Source organism: Numida meleagris, chromosome 13 (genome assembly GCF_002078875.1).
Source record: "Numida meleagris isolate 19003 breed g44 Domestic line chromosome 13, NumMel1.0, whole genome shotgun sequence".
Taxonomy (NCBI): domain Eukaryota; kingdom Metazoa; phylum Chordata; class Aves; order Galliformes; family Numididae; genus Numida; species Numida meleagris.
Genome location: NC_034421.1, coordinates 6628719 through 6655533, shown reverse-complemented (window position 1 = coordinate 6655533; position 26815 = coordinate 6628719). Strand labels below are relative to the sequence as shown.

At 49.2% G+C, this 26815-nt stretch overlaps 1 protein-coding gene and 1 long non-coding RNA gene across 4 annotated transcripts in view; one reads left to right on the top strand and one right to left on the bottom strand.

Moving 5' to 3' along the window:
• LOC110405625 overlaps positions 1-16984 on the bottom strand; it is a 20532-nt gene extending 3548 nt beyond the window's left edge. The window contains exon 1 of the long non-coding RNA XR_002443013.1: positions 206-16984. This is a non-coding gene — a long non-coding RNA (uncharacterized LOC110405625). The remainder of the gene's footprint in view (positions 1-205) is intronic.
• The window catches only part of PKD1 (polycystin 1, transient receptor potential channel interacting), an 85108-nt gene continuing 58299 nt past the window's right edge, over positions 7-26815 (top strand). For all 3 annotated transcript variants that reach the window (XM_021411057.1, XM_021411056.1, XM_021411055.1), the window contains exon 1: positions 7-301. In XM_021411057.1, the coding sequence (XP_021266732.1) occupies positions 39-301 (263 nt within the window). In that variant the 5' untranslated portion in view covers positions 7-38. The remainder of the gene's footprint in view (positions 302-26815) is intronic.

Here is a 26815-nt window from a genome sequence, read left to right as displayed (position 1 = left end):
AGCGGCGGGCCGGGGCCATGCCATGCCCGTAGGAAGAGATGCCTTTTGGAAATGGAGACACTGGAACACAGCGCAAACATGGCGTCCCCGCGGCGCGGCTGCCCCTCTCGGGCTGGTGCCTGCTCTGCTCCCTGCTGTGCGGGGGGCTGGCGGCCGCCAGGACCCCCCCGGCCCCCTCCTGCCAGCCCTGCGCCGCCGACTGTACCTGCGCCGGGGGCCGGCCCGGAGCCGCCTGCATCGCCAACTGCTCCGCGAGGGGCCTGGAGCGGCCTCCGGACGGCCCGACCGCCGCCACGGCTCTGTGAGTACCGCGGGGCCGGGAGCGGGGCTGGGAGCGGGGCTGGCGGCTCCGCTGCCCGGAGCGCCGCTTTCCAGAAGTTGTAGCCTTTTCTGTCGGCGTTTCCGTGAGTCTGCAAGCGGTTTCGTTGGAGATCCGTTGCATGACAGCGGGGACAAACATGGAGACGGCTGAGAAAGTTTGGCGTGCGGAGGTGGCAGCGTTAGAGCCGTGCAGAAGTGGCCCGAGCCATGCAAGAGGGAAAACAGCTCCGGGGTGTGGGGCACGCGGGTCCCTGCCAGCAGCGGCCGCGGGGACGCACTGGGCTCTGCACCTGGAGAACGGTTCCAGGGTGCATCCCAAACTGGGTGATGCTGTAACGCTGCGTGGGTCCCATCGCAGCCACCCGTGGGCACAAGGCGCGCAGCAGCCCACGGGCACCACTCCCCGTGTAGGGAAAGGTGTGCTATCTGGAAATGGATAGGGACACTGATAGGTTAGTGTTTAATTGTGCCTTTCGCGCTGTGAGTGCATCCAAGAGAGGCGGGATGCTGCTGCCCCACAGGTGTTGTTCTGCTTTGGGGTTGGGTACGGAGGGAAATGACTGTCACAACGCGAGCAGCTGGATGTGGCTTCAATGCTGCTCTGTTAACAGCAGATTAAAGAGACTCAATTAGCAAGTTCATGTTGAAATTTGTTGATGAAAGCGGTCAGATGAGATGGGCGATGCTTGTGTCCCAGTACCGACTTTATTGTTTCAGAGCATCAGAGAGGTATCAGCACAGTCTGCATGCAGAGCCATAAAGTTACTGCATGATGTGAAAAACAGAGTCGGGGAGAGCGGGGAGGGAGGATTGTTTTGAACCTAAATTTGTTTTCTAGAGGGAGTAACTTTTCTTGAGGAGACGAAAGCTGTGAGTGATTGGTGTAGGAGGGATGACACAGTCTGGCATGGTGGAAGGATCTCACAGGAGCTGAGTTCTGCTGGGTTGCAGTAGGATGAGGACCTGCTTTTCGGAGCGTCCACTTTGTACTGTCAGTATAGAATAGAAAATACTGCAAAACTTGCATACAGCGCGGTAAGCATTAGATTACAGACAGCAAGATCTAACCAACTTCAGGAAAACACGCTTGTCTGTAAATCCAGCAGATGAGGCACTTCCAAGTGCTTCCTTACATGACATGCTTTGGCTATTCCAGACAAAACCATGGGTGATTTTTGATTTTTCTTTTGCAGCAAGTCCCCAGCTGTGGCAGGTCAGGTGTCGTTTGGGGCTCCCTGGTGCTGCGTTATCTGCTGTCGCTGTGCAGCTGCAGCTCTGGGGGGTGAGGTCTCCCTGCAGTAGGAGTGGGATGTGTCAGTGCTTTGCTGCTCCTTTCTGAAGGCTGTGACGAAGTTGCTTATTTGGCTTATTAAGGGTTTGGGGTTATTACAGTGTGTTTTCAGGATTATTAAGTTTGAGACTGCTCCTCTTATTGTTGTTTGGAGGAGCTGAGTTACAAAAGCTCCCACAGTGTTTTGGGTTAGGTCCTGTTATGCACTGACAAATTGAAGTTAGACATAAAGCTCTTGCCAGTCCCCAAAACAGAGTGTGGGAAGAGGGAATCTGCTGAAGGAAGTCAGGAGTTGCAGGATGCTGAGCGGCTTTGCTCTGCTGAGGAATGGCTGCCAGCCTGTAGGGCTGCACAGCTGATCTGGTGCATGCAGCTCAATTAATGAATGCGTGCTGGCAATATTCTGGGGGTGGTGAGGTCATACCGCTGTGGCACCTGGATTTTCTTCAGGGAGAAGTTTACTGCCCTGTTCTATCTCTGGCATGAGTGAGGGTGGCTGTGCTTGCATTGTCATCATAAGCAGGAAGGATGTACAGCTGAGTTTGGGCTGGGTGAGAGGGATTCCAGCGCGTGGTGCAGTCCTGTGATCGGCTTCATCATGTATTTCATGTTCCCTTTATTGAACACCAACATATAAATTGTGCTTTTCACAGTTCACTGCCAGCTCTCTCATTAAAGGAAAAAAATTTATATCTCAGCAACATATGACTTATTTATTGGTCTGAAATGAAGGCAACCTTTGAGAAGCAGAGTTCAGAATCCCTGATGCTCCCGCTTGTGCAGCAGGCATGTGCCTGCCATTGTGCTAACCACAGTGATCCCACGGCTCCAAAGGACAGGGCCTAGGAAACGAGTGCCTCCTGTATCCGGCATCACAGACGGGACAGCTTTCAATAAGAGAATGCCGACTTGGGCAGAACCCTTCCTGTGAGCACAGGAGCACCTCCACGTGCAGGGGATGGCTCAGGCAATGCGCAGCGCTGCTCGCAGCCGCGTGTCGAGCGGGCAGCGGTCTCCAGGCAGCCCTGGAGGGCACCGGCCCCCTCCTGCTGCTGCAGACGGGTTCTCGAGCTTTGCACCAGCTGAGGAATGCTCTGCTCTCATCTCTTCTCAAGTGCTCCGCTTTCAGGGCGTCGGGTTTTGGTTCACGTTGCGACTCTGCCATTTTGTGGGATGCTGTTGCTTCTTTTGTTCCTCAGCTGGGAATAAATCTCGTGATGATTTTCTGACTTTCCCTTGCAAATATTGGCTGTTTCTGACACATGGTTAGCATCGTGGTAGTTTCGGAGTGGAGATAAGAATCTCCCTTATTTTTCCTTCATTAATGCAGAGCAGTATCAGAGGGGCTGCTGAAGCTTTGCAGATCTGGGACTGTGACTTTGATCCAAAACTCAGCGGGGTTTTTTTGTAGACTTGATGCTGAGCCCCGGGCTTGCACTGCCCAAACCTAAGGATAAACAGATTTCACGATTCGGGAACCTACAGGCTGTACTACTTTAAATCACAGGAGCTGGCAATGATCGGGAGGTGCTGGTGGTGTTACATGAGGGGCAGTGAAAGCTTTTTCAAGGCTCAAGTTGTCTTCAAAAGCTATTGGAGAAAAAAAAAATCCAATTAAACCTGAAATCCAGCTCTGGTGTAAGCACAAGCAGCGGAGTGTCTGCGCTGTAGTGTCCAGCCCTCAAAGGGAAAATAGATTAACTTCTGTTCCTAAAAAAACAACCTTAAGCTGGAGTGCCATTCTCATAAGAAGCCGTATCCCCAGTGAATACAAGGCTGTGCTTCTCTTTTGTAAGGAATTTTGGATGGGGAAAAAGGCCCAAATGAGGTGCTAGATAAATATTTTGCAAACAAGGTCCACTGAGCCTGGGGAAGGGACCAATCACATAAGTGATTGTGAGTGCAGTTAAAGCTCTGAACAAGGAGGCAATTCTGTATTATTCTGTCCAAGCATAATGGTGCGTGGTGTTAGTGGAGAGCCTCTGTAATGGCATTGCAGGAGCACGAGGTCTGGGTTGGTTGGGGGATCCAGGAGATGTTGGAACAGTGAATAATTCCTTCCCATATTGACTCTGAAGAGGTTACAGGAGTGTGATAACGTGTGTGATACTAGGAGAAAGGGAGGTTGTGTCAGTGCTCACCTCGTATTTTGGGGTTCCTCTGAATTCTGGTATATTTTTTACTAGGTCTCTCTCAGGTTTCTCCCAGCTATTCTAGTTCTGTTCTCGCATACTGTGGGTTTAAAGAGCAAATCACTGCATCAGAAGGCAGGGCGAAACTCTCATCTGGTTTGCTAATGCCCCTTCTCTTTTTGCTAGTTAGCGGAATTCCTTGTTTTATCTCCTGTCATGCTGCAGTTTCCACTGTGGTTTCCACACTATGTCTCTGCGTCATCCTTTTTTCATTTCTTCAAGCTTTGTTGTCATTTGATTGATCACTGCAGTTTGGCCTCATTCTGTGCCTTGCTTTTATCTGCCCTGTGTGTCCCCAGATGTTTCTCTGGGATGCAGTGAGTGAGGGCTGAGAGCAAAGCGTGCGTGCCATGGCCAGGAGTGGGCTGGGAACTGCGTGGGATTTGAGCATCACTGAGTGGTTTGAGTTGGATGGAGCTCTCCAGGCCGTCTGGTTGCACTCCCTGCACTGAGCAGGGACACCCACAGCTCCATCAGTGCTCAGAGCCCCGTGCAGCCTGACCGTGGGTGTCTGCCACCTCTGGGCACCCTGTGCCATTCCTCACCGCCCTTAAAGCTGTTGTTTTCTTAGATGGTGAATCTATGTTGGCATCTTTGCCAAAACTAAAAATACCAAATTGAAACATAATGTTAGTTTTTGCTTTACAAACAGCACAGAAAGAAAAAAAACAAAAACAAAAGCAAAAACAAAAACCAACTCATGATTATAACCATTCCCATTTTCTTTAAGGATAACTATCATCAGGAAGAGCCTCAGCAACATGCGAGCTGACCATCCATAGTGTTTGTGGTGAATTATAGGAGCCACGACCAGCAGACAGATTCTGTCCTCACTTTCCAGCTCCTTTCTCCCAAAAGATTGCCTCAGTTTTGATGATGTGCTGCCACTGCATTTAAGCAGAGAGAATCAAAACAAAGCTAAGCAGTATATCTTCAGTCAGCTGCTTCCTGCCATCTGACAGCGAGAACAGTTCCCCTCAGGTTAGGAACGAGCCCGTCTCTTTGGCTCCCTGGCATCAGGCCTGGTAAAAACTTCAGTGAGCTGAGATGAGAGAGGAGGCTTCAGATGTGGTGTGCTGTCGTCAGTGCAGCATCATTTTTAATTTAATGAGAAGCTGGTGTGATACGCTGGCTTGGTAGCGGTGCTTGAAGGAGCGATGCTCAGCTTGCAGCAGTGAGTCTCCAGCTTTCTGTGTTTTACAGTCAGGGTGCATACTACTGCTGTGCCCTGCGTTACCTCCACCCTGGGCTCTGCGTTCTGCCCCCCTATACAGAGAGCTCCTTGTATCAAAGCCCACCCTTGGCTCAGCGTAACGCAGCTTTGCATGTCTGAGATGAAGTCACCAGCTCTAATCACTGGTTTGAAATTCAGATTTCCAGGGTGGAGTTTGTGGCCCGTGCTGGAGCCCGTGCCCGCTTCCTGGGGCGGACGTCACTGATGGTGCTCGCAGAGCCCCCGCCATCGCCTCCCCGCTTCCATTGCAACATCTGCTGGCAGCATCGGCCCTGGCTGCCGCTCGGCGCTCCGCTAGCAGGGAGGTGGATTTGGCAGATCCCAGAAGCAAATGAGGAATTTGCAGCTCTGTTTGAGGCAGGCAGAGGAGCCTCTCTTTCCTTTTCTGTGTGGGTTGGATGGGATTCTGTGAACAGCTTTGCTGCCTGGTCCGGGGGTGCTGGTAGTGCTGGGAATGGGTTAAAGAGGTTCTGCTCCAGCCGAGTTAGGCAGAGGTGGGAGTGGCTCTCTAAAAAGAGAATCTGGGGTGTGGATTGAGTCCTCCTGAGGGAGGAACTGGGGAACAGCTAAGCCTGGGAAAGCGAGAGCCGAAGCGTTGTGTTGGCCAACATTTTTAGTTTCTCTCTCAAAGCCACGCCTCGGGAAGGGGGTGGAATGAGTGCAGCCCAAAGCGTGCGGGTTTTGGTGGAGGTCAGGTTGGTAAGAGCCCATCTGAGTCCGGGCCTGTCGGGGACCTCATGTGGGAGCCACGTGTGACCCCGTGAGTCTGTGGTGGCCAGCTGTCGGGCAGCAGGAATGTGCTGTGAGCGCAGCACGGGCAGCCAGGGGGATCCTGGTGTCATGCTGCAGCGATGGGAGCGCACGAGTCCCTCTGAAAAAAACAACTGTTGTTCTTTGTGTATTTATTTTTGTAGGGCAACCTCATGTTGCTTGAAAGAGCACTCCACAAGTGGCTATTTTTGTACTCCTCTGTTCATCAGCTTGCCTCGCAGCTGGGCTGGGTGCCTTTTAAGAGTTGAATGCAGCTTAGCCTTTCCAAGCGTGGCTTGGATTAAACAGATGTTTCAATTCCCATCCCCGCGGCTCGTGCTCCCCCGTGCCGCATTTCCAGCAGGAGGACATCAGCTCTGGCATGCAGGCCCTGGCAGAGGCCCTTGGGGCTCTTCAGCTCCCTGGTGGCTTCATACTGGTCAGGATTGCTGTTAGCATCGAGGGGAAGCACGTGATTCTTCAGCAGCACCTGCATGCCACCCAGGGCCGGCACCCTGCGCCTGGCTGGCAGCAGACACTGGTGTGCCTTCAGAACAGGAATGTGCATGAGTTTTGCCTCATGAGTTGCTTCTGTGCTATTGCTTAATGGCTTTCACATGCAGAGGCTGTGGAGCTGTTGTCGAGCAGACAGAACCATCCGAGCCAGGCTCTTCGGCCAGTGCCAGACAGTCCGTGGGGTGATAGCAGTAATAATGACGGGCCTCATCCTGTGGTGCGTGCTCCCAGCACAGAGCCTGTGTGCCACATTTCCTCTCCTGGGCCTTAGAGAGCTGCAGGAACACTTGGAAACCGCAATGAGATGCAGAGTGGAGTCTCCGAGAAAAGTGTTGCAGCCACATCCATTCCACACAGCTATGCTTTTGGCTCCTTAGACACCTCTGTAAGTAGGCTTTCGTTGTCACAAAGAGGAGGAGGACAGCGGTTTGAAGTCAGTCTTGCCTTGCTGTTGACAGACAATTCCTTGTGCAGGAGCATTGTGAAGGCCTCATGGAAAGGTCTGCCCTGTGTCTGAGCTTGTGCAGTCGGCATTTGTGTGCCACTCGCAGCGTGGAGCTGGCCCTGGCTCAGCTGTACTGCACCCTCCCCATACAAAAAGGTTTGGAAGGCCTTCTGGAAAGAGTGAGGTTTTGGAAGGGGAAGTTTGGGTATGGAAAGAGAAATCAACTGGCACTTTCATTATTTTTTACTGCTATACCACTTCTCACAGCTTAGGCACCATACGGACACAACCAAGAGACAGGTCTTGCCCAGGACATGCAGAGGGTCCAGGCAATCCTGCAAAAGCATAAGCTTGGATGTGGGCACTTACCTCTGAGATATTAGCATATCTTCTGCCGTTCCGATCTCAGAAGTGGTTTCAGCAGGTCAGTGATTTGTGTCATGAAACTGCCCTTGCACCTAAGCATAGCACAATTAAAAAGACATCATCTGCTGTTTCCTAAAACAAAACGAAGCTGTCATAGAAATATGATGCAGGGTGATTCCCCGGGAGCAGAGTTTCCATTGGAAAATATCTTGGCTCCTGATCAAACCTCTGTGAAGCAGTCTTAGAGGATGGCTTGTTATTGCTACCTTGGTGGTTTTCTAGAAGAGAACTGTTACATAAGTGCCAATTTGGTGAATCCATAGCCAGGATCCCTTCTTCCCTTCTCAGCTATTTCACGTGTTGGTGTGGGGTTTTTTTTTTGCTTTTTTGTTTTTTTAAGGAGGGTTCCCTGTCCCTCTAGATCCAGGAAGAGACTGAAAGTAGCCACTGAAACGAGCAGAGTGATGTTGGCCAGAGATTCATAAGTAATGAATTAAATCTGTGCAGATCAAAGGTTTCTATCAGAGTGTGGGAACATTATTTTATTCCAGCAGAGGGAAAACATGTAGTCATGGGCTTTATGGACTGAACTCTGTCAAGGTTTGCAATCCCTGATTGCATGGATCAGTGCAAAGTTTGTATCATAAGTCTTAAAAATTTAGTGAAGACAAAACTGAGGTAGTAAGATAAAAGCTAGGGGAGGCCAAGTGTCAGACTGTGTTAGTCTTCGAGTTGCATTAAGAGAATTCACTGTAGGTAACACAAGTGGTAGATTGGGTACGCAATGTAACACCAAGGTAATGGCTTTCCTTAAGAAAAGGAGAAAAAAACAAAAATGAAAACATAAACTGCTGCCACATTGTGCAGTAAAACTGTTGTAGGTTGCGGAACAGACTGGGACGAGACCAGGGAAACAAAGCTTGGGTGGTCCTTGAGGCTCTGCTAGACTGATAAAACACAAAAACTGTATTCTAACTTAGACAGAAGATACGCCCCATTTTTACAGGGGTTGCAAACACCATCATTCATTCTTGATTTTGAATTTCATATAAGACAAAACAACTTCAGTAGCGTAACAGTCAGAGCCTGAACTCCAAGGCCCTTGGCCCTCACAGCTACCCCTGCTCTCTCATTGCATCCAGCAGGAAGTCATCACTTGAAGATTTTTTTGCCTTTCCAGTGCTTGCAGGAGAGTAAACTGTAAGGTAGTAATGGCACTGTCCATGGACAGTTTAGTTTCTGAGTACATGCACAGATTGCATCTGACACAGCCACCAATTTAAGTCACATTGCCTCAGCTTTGCAGTGAGTGTAGTGACCCGTATTATGTAGTCAGTCAGAATAGAGGATTGCCCTCTGGCATAATTTAGAATTTGAATCATTTGAAGTGTTAATTACAGCTGGCCATCAGACCTCTACGGCAAGCCAGCAAAGCCCACTGCTGCGTTCTGCCTTCCTTTGGACTAACAGTGACACCTCCAAGTCTGTAGCTTGATCCCGTAACTTTGGAGAGAACTGAGAGAGGAAACTGCGTTTGGAAATTTATCTCTCCCAGGACACAAAACTTTCCCCGGAGCAGCTAAACTCTGTAGCTGCTTGGGAAGGATGTTTACAAGTCACCGGAGTGTCTTGGATCGCTTGATGGCTTGCAGGCCTACCCTAGCTCCTCTCCTCTTGCCGATGGTTGGTTCCATCAGCAACATGGAGGCCTTTTATCCCTGTGCTTGCTGACCTCAATCCATGTCCACTCCCATGGAGGGGGGGAAGTGGAAGTGGGAGTGTTGTGCATTGCTTGCCATGCAGTTCCTGGGACTGCCAAATTCTGCATCAGCCGTGAAAGCTGTGCACAGCACGCATAAGGCCAGGCCTTGTTTCCACCTTTGTCCTTCTCCCCTGTACAGTCAGGGAATTGAAGTGCATAACTTAATTTGGGAAGAGAGCTGGGCTACTGGGGCAGTGTTGTCCTGCATCTGGAACACAGGGGGACACAGGAAGTGTTGCTTTTGTTTTCAGCTCAGACCCTGGTTGTGTGGGCTGGGTTGTCATTGACTGCTGCACTCCTGCCTCCCCTGTCTGAGCAGTGAGGTTGATGGTTCCTTGCCTTGTGGGAGTCCTGTAGTGGTTATTTATGTGAATTAAGTGCTTGTAGAGGGCTTAAGTGCTTGGCTGCTGGATAAATGCCCTGTGTTTCTAATTTGTACTTGTTTGGTGCTCTGCCATCCTCATGAGAAGGCAGCAGAATGTTGTCCTGTACCCACACTTGGGATGCTGAATCTGCAATCAGAGCAAGGTACAGGGCAGGGCAGCAAAACGCCCAGGTTTGCTTGTTTTGCTGGTTTATTTGTAACCGCAGTCCTGCCCTCCTGGCCCTGTTTTTGCTTCCACCCCACCTTGCCATCATCCCCAAAATGGAGCCTTACGCTTTGCCTCCACGTCCTGTGGCGGGTATAGCAGCCAGCTGGATCTCATCGTGCTGCTGTAACCATCGTTTTTCTTTTGAATGTGGCTGAACAAAGAAAAATCTGGTTTTCTGCCCACTTTTATTTTAGCTTCAAGCCAGTGCCATCAGTTTCTTAAACAGAGATGCCCCAGCCCCAAATCTGCGCTGAGTCCAGGGTGCCAGCTCCTGAGGAGAACACAGATGTGCTCTGCAGGCTCCTCATGGAAAGGACATGGGGCTGGGAGGGTTTTCCTCACCAGCAGCATCCTGAGGAGCCAAGCCGTGCAGCTCCAGAATGCAGATGCAGAGATGGCTGTGCAAGGCCAGGGCCATGCTGCTGGTACAGGACATCCTGTGCCCACCCAGCAGGCTGCAGCCACGTCTTTGGGCCTCGCTGCCCTCTGTGGAGAGAAAGGCCTGGGCTGAGCCTCTGGTGCTGCTCCCAGAGCATCCTACTGCAGCTGGGCGCCATTTTGCCTCAGCTGGGCACCATTTTCTTGCACTGTGGGCTACAACAACAGCAGAATGAGGCTTTCTTGCCTCTTAGCTACTACCAGTCTGTGGATGATGAGGAAGAAGCTGGTGGAGTAAATTCCTGACGTATCAGCAGTGGTGGTATCCGTTGGTATGTAAAGCTCAATTTAAAATGCAGAAATTCATTTGTATCTTTGTACTGTGCATGGTATGCGTGGCCTTGCAGAAAAGACCCAAAGCTCTGGAAATTGTTATTTGTACATGTAGCCCCAGGCAAGACCTCGTAGTGCTGCGTACGATATGCAAGGACGCTGAATAGCACTTTATCCTCAGAGTCTTGCAACAGAAATAGACAAGGCAGAAGAAGAAGGAAGTCTTCCTGCTTTACGGCTGGCTGTGACTGAAAACTGTCTGTGTGCAGAGTGAGGGACCTGCCTGGGCTCACACAGGCAGTGTCTGTCAGAGCTGGGCCCGAGCTCTCCCCCTCTTCTGAGGTGCAGCTGAGTGTGATAGGCACATGAGCTTGCACGTGCATGTGGGGCCAATCTGACATGAAGATCTCACAGTGCGAGATGACTTGCTGGGGGTGCACATGCTTCACCTGGGAAGCAGCTGCTGGACTTGGTTGACCAAAGCAGTGGTTCCTGTCTAAAAGAGACTCCCAAACTGTGCTGGTCAACAAAAAGCAGTAGTGTATCCTACTGTCTGTGCAATGCGATGTGGTATGAACTGCAGGACTGGAGTCCAAAAGTAATTTATTTACAAAGCTGTGGTTCATCCCATTAGGGAGGGGAGTTTGCTGTATTTTGGGTAGAATGAAGGGTAGGCCTGCAGAGATACGTTATCTTCAGCCAGGTTTACATCTAGCTGCCTCTACTCTGAAGCATCTTCAGAGTGGGAGAGCTGTATTCACTGTCTTGTTCTAGTTCCAAATGTAGCACGGCATGGCTTAGATGTGATTCATTTTGCTGTGAGGGGAGCAACACCTAGTCATTGTATTATTTTGCTGGCTTGTAAAGAGCTGTCCTTGCTCCAGACCCTGTTCCTGGTGTGCAGTGGAGGCTGTTCCTCCATGGTGACCTCCAGGAAGCAGGATTCATTTAAGGAAATTTGGTGCGACAAGAGGAACAATGTTTCATCATGAGTTTGTGCTGGGGTTCTGGATTAATCATTACTGCACTTAATGTGTTTTAGCTCAGAGCCAGAACCGTCCACATCACCTGACCATTCTGCAAGCAAAACCAATGGGATATCAGATTTTGGCATGGCTTTGCTACCCGGAAGTGGGGTCCTGCAAGGCATGAGAGAATGGAGAGCAATGGTTAATCGGCAGGATGGAGTTAATCATTCACAGAATTCCTTAGCTACAAACCCTTTCCTCAGTAATTTTTTGGTGCGTTGCTGGAAAGGAAATGGGGGTATGCGAAGCAAAACCATACTTAACGAGTCACAGTAGCCCTGGTGTGTGTAGGATTTCTTGCTCTCTGCTGAGGTGGAGCTCACTTGTGGGAGGAGATGCTTAAATGAGCTGATAAAGCTGAGCAGTGCGGGGAAATTTGATATATCTGCACCTTCCTCTTTGGGTGCACATGTCAGAGATGGAAATTGAAGAAAGAAATGTCTGGCCTTTCACCGATGTGAGACCCAAGGCAAATTGCTGTTTTTTTGTTGGTTTTTTTTTTGCAGCAGTCAATGGCATCACCATCACCTCAAACAGAAGTGGGGAAACTTATCTTAATAAACTAGCTAGGATGCAGTTACTCACAAGAGTCTGGCTCCACCAGCCAAAACATGAGTCAGCCACCTCTCATAAATCTCAAGATTAAAAATAACCCCAAAAAAAGCCAAATGTTGCCTTGAGCCTAAAGTCCCGTGTAGGAGACGTTTGGAGGATGTTAAAAAAAAAAATAAACCAAGAAAATGGGAGGAAAAAAATAGAGATTATCATTTAATGTCATGATTCCAGGAGACAGGCTTAGGGAGCCCACTCCTTCTCGTATGACTAAGCGTGGCACATCCTCTAAACCCCTTTTTTGGGTAGAAGTGGGTTGGGGAACGGTCATTTAGAGCCTCGTACCATGGGAGCAGATACAGGAGTTGGATAAGATTCAAGCGAGGTTGGTAAGGACTTTGAGACTGCTAAATAGGCAGCTAAAATCAGAGTCATCTTTAGGGGATTCATAGAATCATAGAATGGCCTGGGTTGAAAAGGACCTCAAAGATCATGTGGTCAGATGGATTATATGACATTTCTGGTGTTCAGAGGTGAATATTTGATCTGTAGGTAACCCAAGGCTGAGCTGATTTCTGTGCCAGATGGAGCTAGCCTTCCATCCAGGAGTCTGAGTCTGCCTGCCTTCCTTCCAGCTCTGAATCACCTCCCAGACACCACTCAGACCTCGAGAAATTCTGTTCCTGAGCTTCTGGCTTTTGCCTCTTTCTGCGCAGAGTGGTTGTGGAGTTGGTGATGTGACATGCCCAGCTGTGACAGACCCTCTGTCTTCTTCAGAAGTGCTGAGTGGTTGTAAATTTGTGATTGCAGTCAGGGGACCTGGTGGTTTAGGCTGTATTTCATGCATAGTACCAAACTGAAGTGCCATGAAGTATTTAGTAGGAAGGAATGTTCGGCTGAATACTGTAAGCTTGCTCTACAAGCAAATAGGTAGGAGAGCAGATTTAGACTTCTGTGCCGGTAGAGCTTGTGAGCCTTTGAATGCCAAGTCCAGTGACTGTGTCAGCCCCTGGGGTGTGCACATACTAGACATGGACTGATTACTTGTGTATCTGCTTGTTTCCAACTTGAAATTACAAACAGTAATTGCTCACTGTAGGATACCCAGACTCCCCGCATGGCACCTGATTAGATACTGTAGTTAGCAGGAGAGCAGAGGGAGCATTTTGAAGTGCACTGGATGATTCACTGAACTAAAGAAAGACCTAAGAGTACAGATGCCATTAGATGGGGAACTTTTGCTATGGTTGTTTTCCCTACTTCTTAGCCAGAAGTTGTAGTTTTGGGGCTGTCTTCACATCAAGACAGGTAGGTAATTGCAAGAAAAGGGTGGATTTAATTTGCTGGTAGTTTCTTGCATGGCTTTTTTTGAGACTTCTCATAGTGTAAGGTTTTTGTACAGTCACGGTGTCAGGTCGTAGCAGTAGATTCTGTGGATGCTGATGCTGTGGGAGCCCTGCTTTTCTCAGGTATCCAAAGCTTTCAGTTCCTAGCATCTGAAGAAGCTGTTTTTGACTGCTGAACATCTGAAAAGCCACATAAAAAATCTTTGTGGGATGGGATTTCTTGCTTCAGCGTCCTTTCCTATTCTGAATTCTCCCCGCTCCTGCCTTGTCCAAGAAGTTGCCCATGGAGTGGCTCGCTGGGCTGGTGGCTTGCTGGCCATGGAGGCTGCAGTGCTTGAGCTCCCTGCTCTGATTCCAGGTAGCATGAGCATGCCAGCTGTTTCCAGGATCCTCTGGGAGCTGCTGTTGTGCAGGGAAGGGCTCCTGGAACTGTTGCTGTGGTTGCGTTTCTTGGAAAGTCTCTCCCATTTCTTTCCATGCAATTAATGATGTTCCCAACTCAGTTTGCCTGCGTTATAATGAAGCCACAGTCTGGCAAGGAAGGGAAGAGGTCGTGGAGGGAGAATTCTGAAGTCACCCAAGTCCACAGTTTAGAGACATCCAGTTGCGAAAGACTCCTCCTGGTAGAGGAAAATCTTGGTTCCACAGGGTGTTTGATAAAACACAGTCTGCCTCCTGGGCCTGCCCGTCCCTGCTGCCAGACTCTGGCCAGTTAAGTGTGTGCCATTGACCAAGAGTCTGATGGTGACTTTTCAGGGTGGAGGTGGAAGTGGGTAAGAAAATCCCAGATCTCCTGAAAGTACTGGGCAAAGTGTTGAGTGTTGCTAAGTATTGCTTGTAGGAGCATTGGTACAAATGCACAAGGGCCTGGCTAATATAGCAGAGATACTGCAGCTGTTTGCTGAGAGATGAAGCCAGCCTCACGGGCAGTCACCTTCCTCCTTTAACTTCCCTGGCAGTGGCCTTTAGTTCTTCATCTTTGTCCTTCTGCTGTTGTTTCACTCTGCTGCATCAGTTGCAGTTGGCCTCACTGAATCCAGGAATGGCAGGGCTTGTCCCTACACCTTTTTAGTAAGAGTAGCTGGTGAGCTCTTATCCCTGTTCCGCCCGCATCCAGAGCACTGTTTATCACTCACCTGGGATTGCGCTGCTCTGTTCTGCTCTGCAGTCTGCTGTGACAGGCAGATGGAGCCAAAACAAGCCAAATCAGAATGAAGAATAACCCAGTTGGTGTTAGTCAGGCTGTGGAATGTGTTAGCAGATCAACAATGGCCTTAAACACCTAGTGGGATCCAATTTAAACCCATAAAAGCAAGGAAGTCCGGACTTGGAGCCTGTTCTACCTGTGTGAGCAGCCGTGCTTGTAGTAGCTGTGGCACAAGGAGGCTAGAAGGCATTGGGACTTTGTTTTTTACTCCATTAAACAATTGTCATTTGTTTCCAAGGATGTGATTTTATTGCTCCTCATATTTCACACAGCAGGAAATTAAAGAAAAAAAAATACAAGACACCTCAGAGACAAATTTTCATTTGCTCAAATCGTGTTGAATGTAGGAGCTGGGACTCCAGGTGGCTTCCTAAAAGTGGTGTATTAACTGATGATTCTGAATGTAATAAAAATATATGAAATCCGTGCTAAATGCTTTGACAGAAGACCCGTAAACCCAGAGCATGCTGGCTGTGGGAGGTGTCCTCTTTGGGTGTTTTAAGTTGAAAGTTTTTTCTGTTCTGACACTGCCATTGAGAGAGAGTTTCTTTGTAAAAAATGAAAACAAAAACCCTGAAGTTAACTGGATTGGAAAGAGTTTAATCCACAGGAGATTTCTGCAGTGGGGGAGGAATGACTGTGCCACTCTCCTGGACATCAGACCGAACAGCATATTAGGCTGACTCCAAGAAATGGGTCAGGTCACTCTGGTGAAGGTCAGCAAATTCTGTTCCCCAATCCCTTTTCCTTGGGAAAAGTTCAGGCATCTGAGGCTGGGAGATCCGTGTTTGTGTGTTACATGGGAACACCAGTCCCAAGTATAAACCCTTCTTGTATTTTCAACCAAGTTCTAAGCACATGTAAGTGGCTTAGAGCAAAAGGCTTCCAGAGCCCATGGAATCTGGGGAGCTGGCCTGCCCTTGAAGAACCCAAAATGCCTAGCATGCTTCGCAGCCTCCCTAACCCTCTCCTATGAGAGGTATTGCAGGAGTGGCAGCCCCCTGGTGCAGAGCAAGGACAGAGCTTTGTGGACGTCGTGCTGCGTGCCTGCCTGCACTAGCTGGGGGGACTGTGCAGTAGGAAGAACTTGCCAGACATGGCAGGCAGCTCTCTGAGTTTTCTTGGCAGGAGAGTGTGGAAAATGTTGGAAAGGAGTAATGGAGCAAAGGCAGTCTGCAGCTCAGTCTGCCTCGAGATCAGACGTGTGCGCTGGGCTGGGAAGTTCTGCGTCACACGTTTCTCAGTCCTTCTGCCTGTTTGAAATCCCTCTTCAGTCCCTGTAATACTTACAATCCCTACACGCTTCTAATTTTGTTTTATTTTGAGTGAAACAGTAGCTCTCTGACAGTCGTCCAAGGGACAAGAAGGGACAGGCATTGTATTAAGCTGGAAAACCCTCAGGGTCTTTGTCTTCCTGAACCCACCAACTAATGCACAGCACAGCTCCCAGCAAGTCTAAGCTGCTGTTGTGTGGAGAGAAAGAAGGGTGCAATCAGTCTGGGTTGTTGCTGTTGGAACGGGTGCAACTGGGCAGTGTGACTTGGCTGAACAAGGGACAGGTTTTGTCTGTTAGTACAAAACCCAGGGCCTTTTCTGTCTGCAGGTGCCTGGGCTGTGGTTTCCTGTCCTGCTGGAAAGCAGCATTCCCTGTTGTTCTGTTCTCCCAGGCACACTCAAGGTGCCTGCCTGTCTGTTGAGGCCCTGACCAGAGTGGGGATGGCACAGTCCTGCTGCCCTGGTGGCTGCTGCTCTGGCATTTGTCATTGTCCCAGACAGAGTTGGGCTTGGTCTCGTCAGCAGAAAGCAGCACTGTCACCGGGCAGGTGTGCAGGCCATGGATCAGGTTCACATCAGCAGATTGAGAAGGATTCAGGGCTTGCTCTGTGGCATCGCTTTCCTAGGGTGCTGGTGATTCTTCTTTCCAACTTCAGCTCTGCTTTAGTGTTGGATTGCACCGTGAAGTAGCAGTGGCCGTGTTTCAGTGGTGGATGACATAATCCCCGTGCGTGCAGTGGGTTTCAGGGAGTTACGTTGGTAATGTCCTTTTGGATCTGAGAGGCAGAGAGGTGCTATGGAAACGTAACGTGTTATTATTGTATGGGAATGAAATTTGTTATTTCACTCTTTCGCCTCAGTTTGTGATTACACCATGGAGCAATTTTTAGCCTTGGCAAGAAGGTGATTTAACATAAGACCAAAGATGCAGCTTAACTCAGTGTCTACCATAAATCCTCAGAAATGATGATGCCGTCTGAGGCTCAGTGCGACTTGAGAAGTGGTCAGATGTTCTTTCTGCCAGCAGAGCTGATGTAAGGTCTGATTTATGAATGCAATACTTCTTGACATTGCTGCGGTGTCCAAATATTACCAAGGATGTTTACCGAAACCCTCTGGAGCCCCTGTACGGAGCCTGAGAAGGGATCAGGCTGAATTTACACATCCTGCTGTGCCAGGCCTCTCTTGGTAACCTTCCAGTCCCTGCTCGGGGCAGAGCACTGGCGGTGCTGGCAGGGCACTGGGCACGCTGGCACCCACTTTGCTGACCACAGAGTGGGGATTGCAAGCTGCTCACCTCTGCTTGTCCAGGGCCTCTGCCCTTAGTGCTTCAGGGGCTTGGCATTGCTTGGATTCATGCTCTTCTTTCCGTTTTGAGCAAAGTAAATTTACTGGCGGTTTGTGTTTACCACTAACACCCTCTTATGCAATCACCCTCATGTTTTTGTTTCCTTTTTTTTTTTTTAATCTTCAGCTTATGAAGAATGGGACAGAGTCATTTTGAACGTAATCGTTAAGTTGTGCCGTAGTTCACAGCAGTTGTCTGTCTGTGTCTGTCAGTGTTTCATTTTGAGTAGCACTGTGTCAGAGAGGGGAGTTGCTTTGCTTTGCCATTGTACTGAACAGTAAACATAGCAACAACAAAATCAGTTTGTTTACAGTAGAAGAAAAATCTATGAGGTGGAAAGGATGGCCTTTTTTATTTATTTTATTTTGTCTGTCTCTGCTCCAGTGACATGTGCCCTGTTGGGTCTCTGCTGGTTCGCTTCATGCTGTGTGCTTTGACAAGTGTGTGATGTGCAGTGGGTGTTCAGAAGCAGTGAACGCCTGTGGCTGAGGTGAATCAACAGAGGACCTGTTTCTGGGAACTCTGGAAAAAACCCGAATTGGGGAAGATTTCAGATGAGTAATGAAGGAAGAATTTCTGAGAGCAAGAATCAGCTCCAGGGGAAAGCCCCTTTGCTGCAGCCCTGTGAAGTGGATGGAGGGGAGGTGGGCAGGCAGTGCATCCCACACCTGGGCTCTGTGCTGGGCATCTGCCCTGAGCCCTGCTCTGGTGCTAGTGAGTGCCTGGGGGAGAACGCAGAGTCCTTGAGCAGACGTTACCGTTTGATGTGCATGAATGTATTCACCTGGGAAGGAAGCATCTCTTGGCTTTGCAAGTGAAAAGGAACGTACATGGAATAGGCTACCATCGATGAGGTTCACCCTTGGGCACAGAGCCAGCACAAACATGGGCCATGAAACCACTTCAGCCTTCTTCTGAGGTCTGGAGGGGGACAGTGGTGTTTCGCAGGCCTTATTCTGGTCTTGTCCGCCTGGAATGCTTAACCCAAGCTAGCTGGACCACAGCAATCTTTGCCAGGGATGTCTCACCAGGGCTCAGGCACACGGCGTGTTGAGTAGATGCAGAAATGAAACTGGGCGCTGGGATGTCCCTTGCCTGTTCTTGCTGGTATGATTAGGAAATTGGGGGGAAAAACATCGCAAAAACTGCAGGGAAGGGATGCTTGCCAGAAAGGAAGAATAATTAAAGAAAAAGGGTGGCTGTAGTAGTAGAAAAATGCTGATTGTGAATCATCAACTGTCCGTGACTTTCCTGCTGTAAAAGGTTGAGTGGCCCAGTCTGTGTATTTGTGCTGGCAGTGAGTGATCTCTACAATAACAGCCATACCCTGTTTAGCTTTGCTACTATTTGGAGGATCTGTGCCAGGACTTATTGGAATCCCCCAGGCAGGCATTTAGAAGTCTTTAAAAATCACAGGGGACAAGGGGAGCAAAACCCTTACTCAGTCTCCAGAGTAATTGGCTTTGTTTAAAAAAAAATAGTAATCCACAACGGGATGCTGAAGTGTGTTGAGACTTTTAACATGGGAGCTTTTAATGTGATCAGGAAAGGAATACCTCCCAGTAGTACGTGCAGGTATTAAATCATTAGGAAGATTAGTGGAGTTGCAAGGCCGTTTTTTTCCCCCCCAGACAGTTTATTCCACACAATAATGGTTTTTAAAAAGGGCTATAGGCATCAGTCATGTGGGAGAAAGGAACAGATTGTAATGATCCTCCCTTTAGCGTGACCTGTGGTCTGAAATGATTGAAACGATCCTTCTGTGATTCTCTCACAACAAAATCAGACCGAGTCTGTATTACTCACTTAATATTAAGGACAGCCATCTCTTTTTCAAAGCTGATCAGAGAGCAGTCTGCAGGAACAGAAGGGAGAAGTCTGTTGAATGGCTGCTGTTATTTCCTCTTACCTCTGCTCGGGCTGAGTTGAAAGAGATGCGCTAGAGATGATGTGTTGTTCACATGCTGACTGGGATGTAATGTATATGCCGAGGCAGGGGCTGGGCCTGACGCTGAGCTGTGGATGCTGTGAAGGATCACGGCCTTCTGTGCCTTTCTCCAGGGAAGCACAGAAGTTCTCTCTAAGAGGAGCTCATCTCCTGCCTGCTGAGCAGTTGGTGGCTTTGGAGCACAGCCCCGGCTTGCCCACTCTGGGGCTGCAGCATAAGCCCTTCTTGGCAGCAGCAGTAGGAAGAAGTTGCAGTTGCTGGAGGTCTTGCAGTAAAGCAGCACAGAAGCTTAGCTAAAGCCAGCAGAGGCAAGCCCAAGAGGGCTTTGACTGAGCCAGAGGTCAGAAGTAAATTGTTTTCATGGCTCTGGACAGGTGGAGGGCAGTGGGTGTCAAGGAGGGGAGCTGAGCTGAGAGGAGCAGTGCAGGAGCAGGTTACCTCAAGGTCAGCTGTGTCTTTCCAGGATAAGCTGATGAGTGGACTGGAGTATTCTTCCAGAGCTCTTTCCAGGGATCTGTCCTTTGGTCTCCACCCCATACCCCCAGATTTGCCGCTTAGTGGATTTATCAGCCATTAATACTTGGCAGAAGTGTGGACAGCTATTCTTCACAGGCAGATCATGTTAAAGTCTTGGCTCTCTCCTATCTAGAGTTTAAATTTTCCAAGGAGCAGGCAGAGACTTCGATGTGCAACTCCTGTTTAACCCATGAGATCCAAACATTTCCTTTTGCGGTGTCAGGCTCAGATTGTCAGCTGCAGCACTGTTCATGTGGCGCTTGTGACATCTGCACCCTTTGCATGTTGAGAAGCTGCTAGCATCTCTTCGTGTACAATGCATGAAAATGAGTGGATCCCTGGGGTAAGGCTGACGACGTCAGAGATGAATTTGGCCCATCGCTTCTTGCCAAGATTTGTTCTAAAATTGCCTGTGATTCTGGTGTTTCGATGGATTCAGCAGGGAAAAGTCCATCTCCTCTGATAAGGGAAGTATGACTAAAACCCAGAGTTCAGCTGATGCTGCTGCAGAGTGCTGAAACCAGGGTGGGTTCAGAGGAGGACACTGAGCAGACTCCTGTGCACATGGATCTAGAAAAAAGTCAGAAATGTGCATCACTCCCTCCGGGCCAGGCACGCCATCTGACCTGGGGAGGACCTCCCCTGCGCTGGCAGCAATATCTGCGGACACGGAGCCTGGCTGCTTGCTGAAGCGTGAAGTATGGGCAGCGGCCAGAGCAAACCCCAGATTGCTTCTGGCTGGTGGGTCTGACCTGAGAGCTTGAGGAGCCTCAGGCAAAAGCTTTCCATCTTCCTGAGAAGCGTGTGGTCAAGCTGTCTCTGTGAAGCCTCTGTACCTAAACCAAGAGCAATAGATGACTGAGGGTGAAGAGAACAAGGGCTCCTCTGCCCATACGCTCTGCAGTTCCAATAGAAAATACAGAGGTAGCAAGAGGAGAAAGTGCTGCAGCCTGCAGTGGCCACGTCCCCTGTGCCGGAGCAGCACGAGGAGCTGCCAGCCCCTTCCCTGTGATGGCAAAGAGCTGTGCTTCCTGCCAGCTTGTGTGGAGAACAAATTGGTGATTGTTTCTCATGCCGGTTTGCAGGATCTTATGGAGGGGGCATCTCTGCCTCAGAGCTTGGGGCCCTGCTGGGCCCAGGCAAGCTGCTGACTTCCCTTTATGCCTACTTTGGGGCCTCCGTGTGTTTTGGAGTCAAAATAGTCAGGCTGCATCACAGAAGACTTTCTAATGCTAAAAGGAAGCAACGCAACCGCACAGATTATTAATGCCAGAAACACGCAAATCCATTTTGTCCCGGACCCAGCAGATCTATATTGGGTTCTAATTGTTTTTTTGTTTTCAGAAGTAAGATGTTTAAGGATCTGTAGTGAACATATTCCAAAAGCACTCAGAGCAGAGCCCTCCAAACCAAACAAGCACCTTTGAAAAAAAAATAAAGGGGGAGCTGATATCAGTAACAGCACTGGAACATGTGGATTAGGGAAAGGCTTGTCCTTGGGCGTTCTGCAAACCATTTCCCTTTTCTCCTTCTGTCTGTCTGTCTGTCTGCCCTCACAGTTGCTGAGCAGACTCTCTCTGGGTCTTTATCGTGCCCCGTGATTTATGGCACAAAACAGCAACCGAAGCTGCTGTTTAAATGAGTTCTTTGAATGTTTGTGTTCCAACAGGGATTCATGGGCTTGACTTTGAATTACCGTGTCCTTGTGCTAGAGAGATGTTTACAGCAAAGCAGGAGGCTGGAAGCCCTTTATCCCTGGGAATCATGGAAATGCCATTATCTCAGACTCCAGCAGATGCAGTGGCACGGGGAAGCCTCCAGGTGCAGCCCACCTGCCGCCACGCGTGCTGCCTCTGCTTAGGGTTTAGGATGCTCAGTTTAGGATGCTTAATTACTCAGGTTTGCATTTCTTCCTTTAAGGAGAGAAAACATGTAAGGTTGATTCTAAGTTTTTGTCAGGCAGACCAGAATGCCAAATGTGTATTTGGACTGTTTCTTCAAATGTGTTTAACTGATAGACACAGCAACTCCTGCAGAACTGCAGAGCAAAGCACATATTTAGGCATTTAAAACAACAGCCTTGGATTCATTTGTTTCTGTACTTGATAAAACAGTTTTGAATCAGGAAGCTCCTATGGGGGCAAAGTATCTGTTTGTCTCTGTCTATGAATGGCTGTATCTGTCTGTCTATCTAATTTCAAACCCAGAATATTTAGACACTTGGGAATCCAGGGAGCATGGAAGTGAGCTGGGAAAGGAAAGCAGATGTGCTTTAGGAACTAGCCCAGGTGATGTTGCTGGATATGACAGCTGTGCTCAGGAGTAGAAGAGATGCTGTAGGTCTGAGTCCTTGGCCAGCATTTCAGAAGTCGCCCTGATGTCTAAATGCACGGGCACGGCTCACGGCAGCCCAGCAGCATCTGGGCCTTTCCTGGGGCCACCCAAAATCACCCTGGTGCCTGCTGTGAGGCTCTGACGTCTGTGCCAGCCCACCTGCAGCCTGAGCACTTTCTTGTCCTTGTGACTGCTTAGAGGGTATTACTGCCTAAGGACCTGCAGGCTTTTTTCTCTGATTGCTGTAGCACGAGTCTCATTTCCCTCATTGTACTCCTGTCACTTCTTGCTGTTGGTATAGACTGCCAAACATTTTGTTTCTACCTCCCCCGTAGATATGTCTGCATCCACAGCTGTTTATATTCCTGCTTTCAGTTAGAGGCTTTTCTTATATTTTTTTTTTTTTAGTATGTCAGTTGCATTTTTGTCGTATTTTGTTCTTGCTAGTTACAGATCACTGTACTACGGGATGAGGGAGAGGACACTGTACAGATAGCCGCCCTGCTGCCTCACCTGGCTAATGACCATTGTGTGTCCTGGGGTTTTCCTTCATGATAGAAGTGCGGTCCCTGGAAGGAACCAGACCGAGGCCACAATCCCTTGAAGCTGAGCCCTGTGGGATGCAGCTGGTGTTGGTGGCAGGGTGCGGGTGCCCCGCGGCTGCTGCCCGAGTCCGGTGGTGCAGGAGCAGGGCCAGCAGCGGGTGGAGGTGGGCCGGCGTTACATAACGCACCGCTCGGCTCCAAAGACTCATCCAAGTGATTAATTTGAGGCTCTGGCAGCCGCTTCCCTGTAATAATATTTTAAACATTACTTTTCCACTGCTTCTTGCCAGCAATCGTTATTTTGCGCTGTGGAGGCTGTAAAATTTCACTTCAAGGATGGGTTTCACTCCCGTTACAAAATGTGTCTGGAATGTGCAGATGTTTCCTTCAGGGAATAGAGAGCCAATCCGCTGTAACACATCATCCCCGCAGGGAGGACTCAACGTGCTAAGCAGCCCTATTCACAAAATCACAAACAAACACACGCACACGGCACACGGTGCCCCGTGGAGCTGTGCCTGAGCGACATTCCCAGCCCAGAGCCCTCTGGGTGTAAGGAGCCCAATGCTTGTGCCCCCGGAGCAGCAGCAGGCTGTGGGTCTGGGTGCTGCTGTGCTGCAGGGACACGCAGTGCTTGCAGATCCTGCTCTGCAGCCTGCAGGAGCTGTGCACGTTGTGCATGCAGCTTGGCTTTTGCACAGGGCCGCATCTTAGTGTTTGCTGGAGGTGGATTGAAAGAACGACGAAAATGTTGGCTTGTTGGGTGCAAACATCCTGCAGGCATCCAGTCTGTTGGGCATGGGTGCTGCGTCAAACCCTGTCTGTAGCAGTCTTCTGTGGCCCATGGCACTCTTAGAGAGGACCTCATTTGGGCCGTTAAGATTTTGGTGATGAGGTCTGCCTGATGTGCATCTCTGTGTTAATCAATATACAAGGCTACCTTTGGCTCTCATACTTTGCATGAAAACAAAGCGAAGCCTGGAGTGTACATGAAGGCAGTTATGGAATAAGTACATAAGGGAATTGTTGATAGCAACAAGTATGGGCTTAGAGGACAAGCCCATCAAACAATGATAAGCAAAATACAAGGAAGAATCTGGCCAGCAAAGTTGAAGAAGTTCCACAGTTATATTGGGAACTAAAGGGATTAAATGATACCGGTCTTTTAGTAAACAATCGTGATCAAATTATCAATGAAAATACAGAAGAGGCAGTAAATACTTGTTTTCTATTTGGAAAAAAGCCAGGTGATGTATTTGTGTCATATGAGGATGATGAAATACTTTCCACTCCAACAGTAACTGAAGAGGATGTTAAACAGCTGCTATTAATGTTAGACCTTCTTAAACTAGCAAGTTCAGATATTTTGCATCCAAGAATTTTTAAAGATCTGGCTGAGGAGCCCTGTGGGCTATTAACATTCTCTTTTAGGGAATTTCGGGGCAGCAGGGAGATTGTCGAGGACTGGAGCAAAATGAGCATGATGCCAGTGTTAACAAAAGGTAAATGGGGGTGGTACAAGTGTTTGTTAACCTGGTGTCCTGATTTTCTAGCCTGAGGAGAAACAATGCAGTGTACAGCATGGACAGAAGCTAAAAGTTAAAGGGGATAGTGTCATTAGTGGCAGCCAGCGTGGAATATTCACTTACGGAAAATAGATCTCATGAATGTCTGCCTTTTAAGTGAGTTTACAGATGGAGTCGATGAAGACAATGATGTTGATGTAATACACATACGACTCCTGTAGGTATTTGACTCAAAGCAACATATATTTGTCAGGAATTGGAAAGAAAGAAATCAGCACATATATTGAAGGGATTAAATACTGGCTTCAGAATGCCACAGCAAACTGGAGTCATCCCGAAGAGCTGTGTTGCGGTGAATCTCGGTGATTGCTGATTGCCTTTGTAGCATATATGTCAGCAGGCTGGGGAAAACGAAAGGCAGCCGTGATGCTGTGCTGAGAGTTCAAAAGCACAGTCCTGCGGCTTGCAGCATGAGTCGCTGGGCTTTAGCCTTAAAAACCTGCGAGTCACCCTCATTGCTTTGTGTTAGTGCAAGAACCAGGCTACCAAAAGGGAGGGGTGAGCGGCTTTGTGTCCTGTTCCCCTCTCTTTCCCCAAACCAGTTCATGCGTTGTGTAGGCCCCAGAGCTGCAAAACATCTGGAGAGCCTGTCCCTCACTTAGGAGACCACAGAAAGCAAGCATAGCGTCAGGATTGCAAGGAAAACACAAACCGGACTGTGCTGCAGCCGTGGTTTGGCCAAGTCTTGTTGAGCATGCTGCACTTCTCTTTTGCTTCAGACTCCCCAGTCTGTGGGTTGTCTGCTGCAGGCAGTGGGCTGTGAACTCTGTGGTTATGCTTAGCATCGTTGTTTTCACAGAGCAGCACCATTTACTTTGTGCTATTTTTAAACACATCAAGTGCAAATGTGACTGCCACAAATCCCAGAATTTTCTGCCTGGAGGAGAAGAAGAAAATGAGTAAGGGGCTTAGCATCTTTCCAGCCGGGCTGCATGGTCCCACGCTTTGCTTCTCGTCCCTTCCCCACCTCAGCTTCCTTCAGCTGGCACCCCGTGCTTGGAGCCCAAGGGTGCTGCTGAGAGCCTGGAGCAGGGAGTGCCTTAAATGTGTGAAAATGCTGTTGGTAAAACATGTTGGAGGTGAAAATCATTTGACAGACACGGTTAAAATACACACCAAAATGTTTTTCCTTAGCAGCCACCCGGGAAACTTGGAAAACTTGCTCGTCTGTTAGAGATTGATGTTAGCTAAAGGTCAAACAAATTTGTACTGTCAGCTACAAAAGGGAAAGTGTCTGAGGGAGTGTTATCGCCCGTGGGAAGTGACTGCAGAGATCTGGCTACTGGGCCAGCCTTGTTGGTGCTGGAAGGAGCGACTCTGCTCGCACGATGACAAGGGCAACTGTGAGTCTGCAGCCGTGGCAGTACGTGGGATGGTGACACAGCACCAGGTGGGAGCACACGGGATGGTGGCACATGGGGTGGGGGCACAGAGGGTGGTGGTACGTGACATGGTGACACACAGGATGGTGGCACACCAGGTGGTTGCCCTGCAGGCAGCTGCTGTAGGCTCTGCTTCTCCCTTGTGTCTGTGCTGCTCTGGCAATAGCAGGTCTGAAGCAAGGAGAGCACTCTGGTACCCCAGGCTGTTCTGGCAGGGTGTGGAGGGGATGTCAGCAGAGGGCAGCGATGGCTGTTGTGCTGCAGGCAGCTCGGCGATGCTTGACCATTGGACTTTCCCTGTCTGTTTCTCAGTGTTCTGGGTCTGGGTTGTCCGCTTTGCCTAGCATGCATAGGTAACTTTGGCTGGGAGGTGATGTTCCCATCACATTGCACATGACCAAGTTGTTTCAGTGCTCCTTTTGGGATGCTGAACACGGGTTCCCCAGAAGGTTTCCAAGGAACGGGCTATGCAGATATTTTTTCATATTGTGTCAGTGTTTGCAAACCAGACATGTGCTTCTGAGGAGACTTCCTTGGAGTTCTGTGCTCCTCTTGCCTCTCACTGCTCTCAGCCCAGCGATGTTGCTATTGATTCAGCATTTAGGGACATAGCTTAGTGGGCATGGTGGTGATGGGTTGGTGGTTGGATTTGATGATCTTAGAGGTTTTTTCCAGTGTTTATGATTCTCTGATCCACTGCCTCGTGCATGCTGTGAACTCTGCCTGTGGCTCTCCTTGTTGTGTACAGCAGGGCTTGCAGTGCTGGGAAAAAATGGTGCTGTGATGTTGTGTTTGCTCACATCTGGAGGATGGCTGTTCAGGCAAAGGCCTCACATTAAAATAAATACAAATAGAATAGTAATAATAAAAAAGGACCTGAATATCATCTACTTCATCCTCTATCCCAATCGTGAATTACTATCACCAGTAACTGAACTTTTATTGGAAACTCTTCACTTTGTGAGCAAGGTTAAACACTTGGTAGCTCGGCTGTGTAATTCTTAAATTGCAGCTTAGAGAGGGCTCACATGCCATGGTAAACTGAAATGTCACAGGGCTCTGAGCATGCTGATGTGGGTGGGCATGGGGGGAGCCACGTGCCAGGCTGTGGTGCCAGTGAGCGTGGGGGCTCTCCTGGCTGGGGATGTGTTGGGGAAGAAGTGGTTATCTGCTTGGAGAGCAGCTGGACTTGGGCTCCAGGATTCAGCTTTGTCTCCTCGCTTGAGCTGTGCCACGTGTGCTGGGAAGATGCTTTGTTTTGATGGATCTTCGGGTTTTTTTGCAAACTTTCCGTGAAACAAACATATATTTGCGGGGCTGACATTTAGCTGGCTGAAACTGCAGACAGCTTGTTTATGTGCAGCACTAATTATGGACATTAACTTTATTTAAATATTTGAGTTGCTGCTTTCCCAAACTTAGCCTTCTCTGCTCTGATCTCTCAGTGTGATGTTACAGAGGCCAGGCGGGGCCGGGTGCCTTCTCCTCGGTGATGTTCAAGCCTCACTGTACACCAGCTCGAGTCACTTCTTAGTGGAGGGGAGCTCCACTTGCAGTGCCAGCGGTG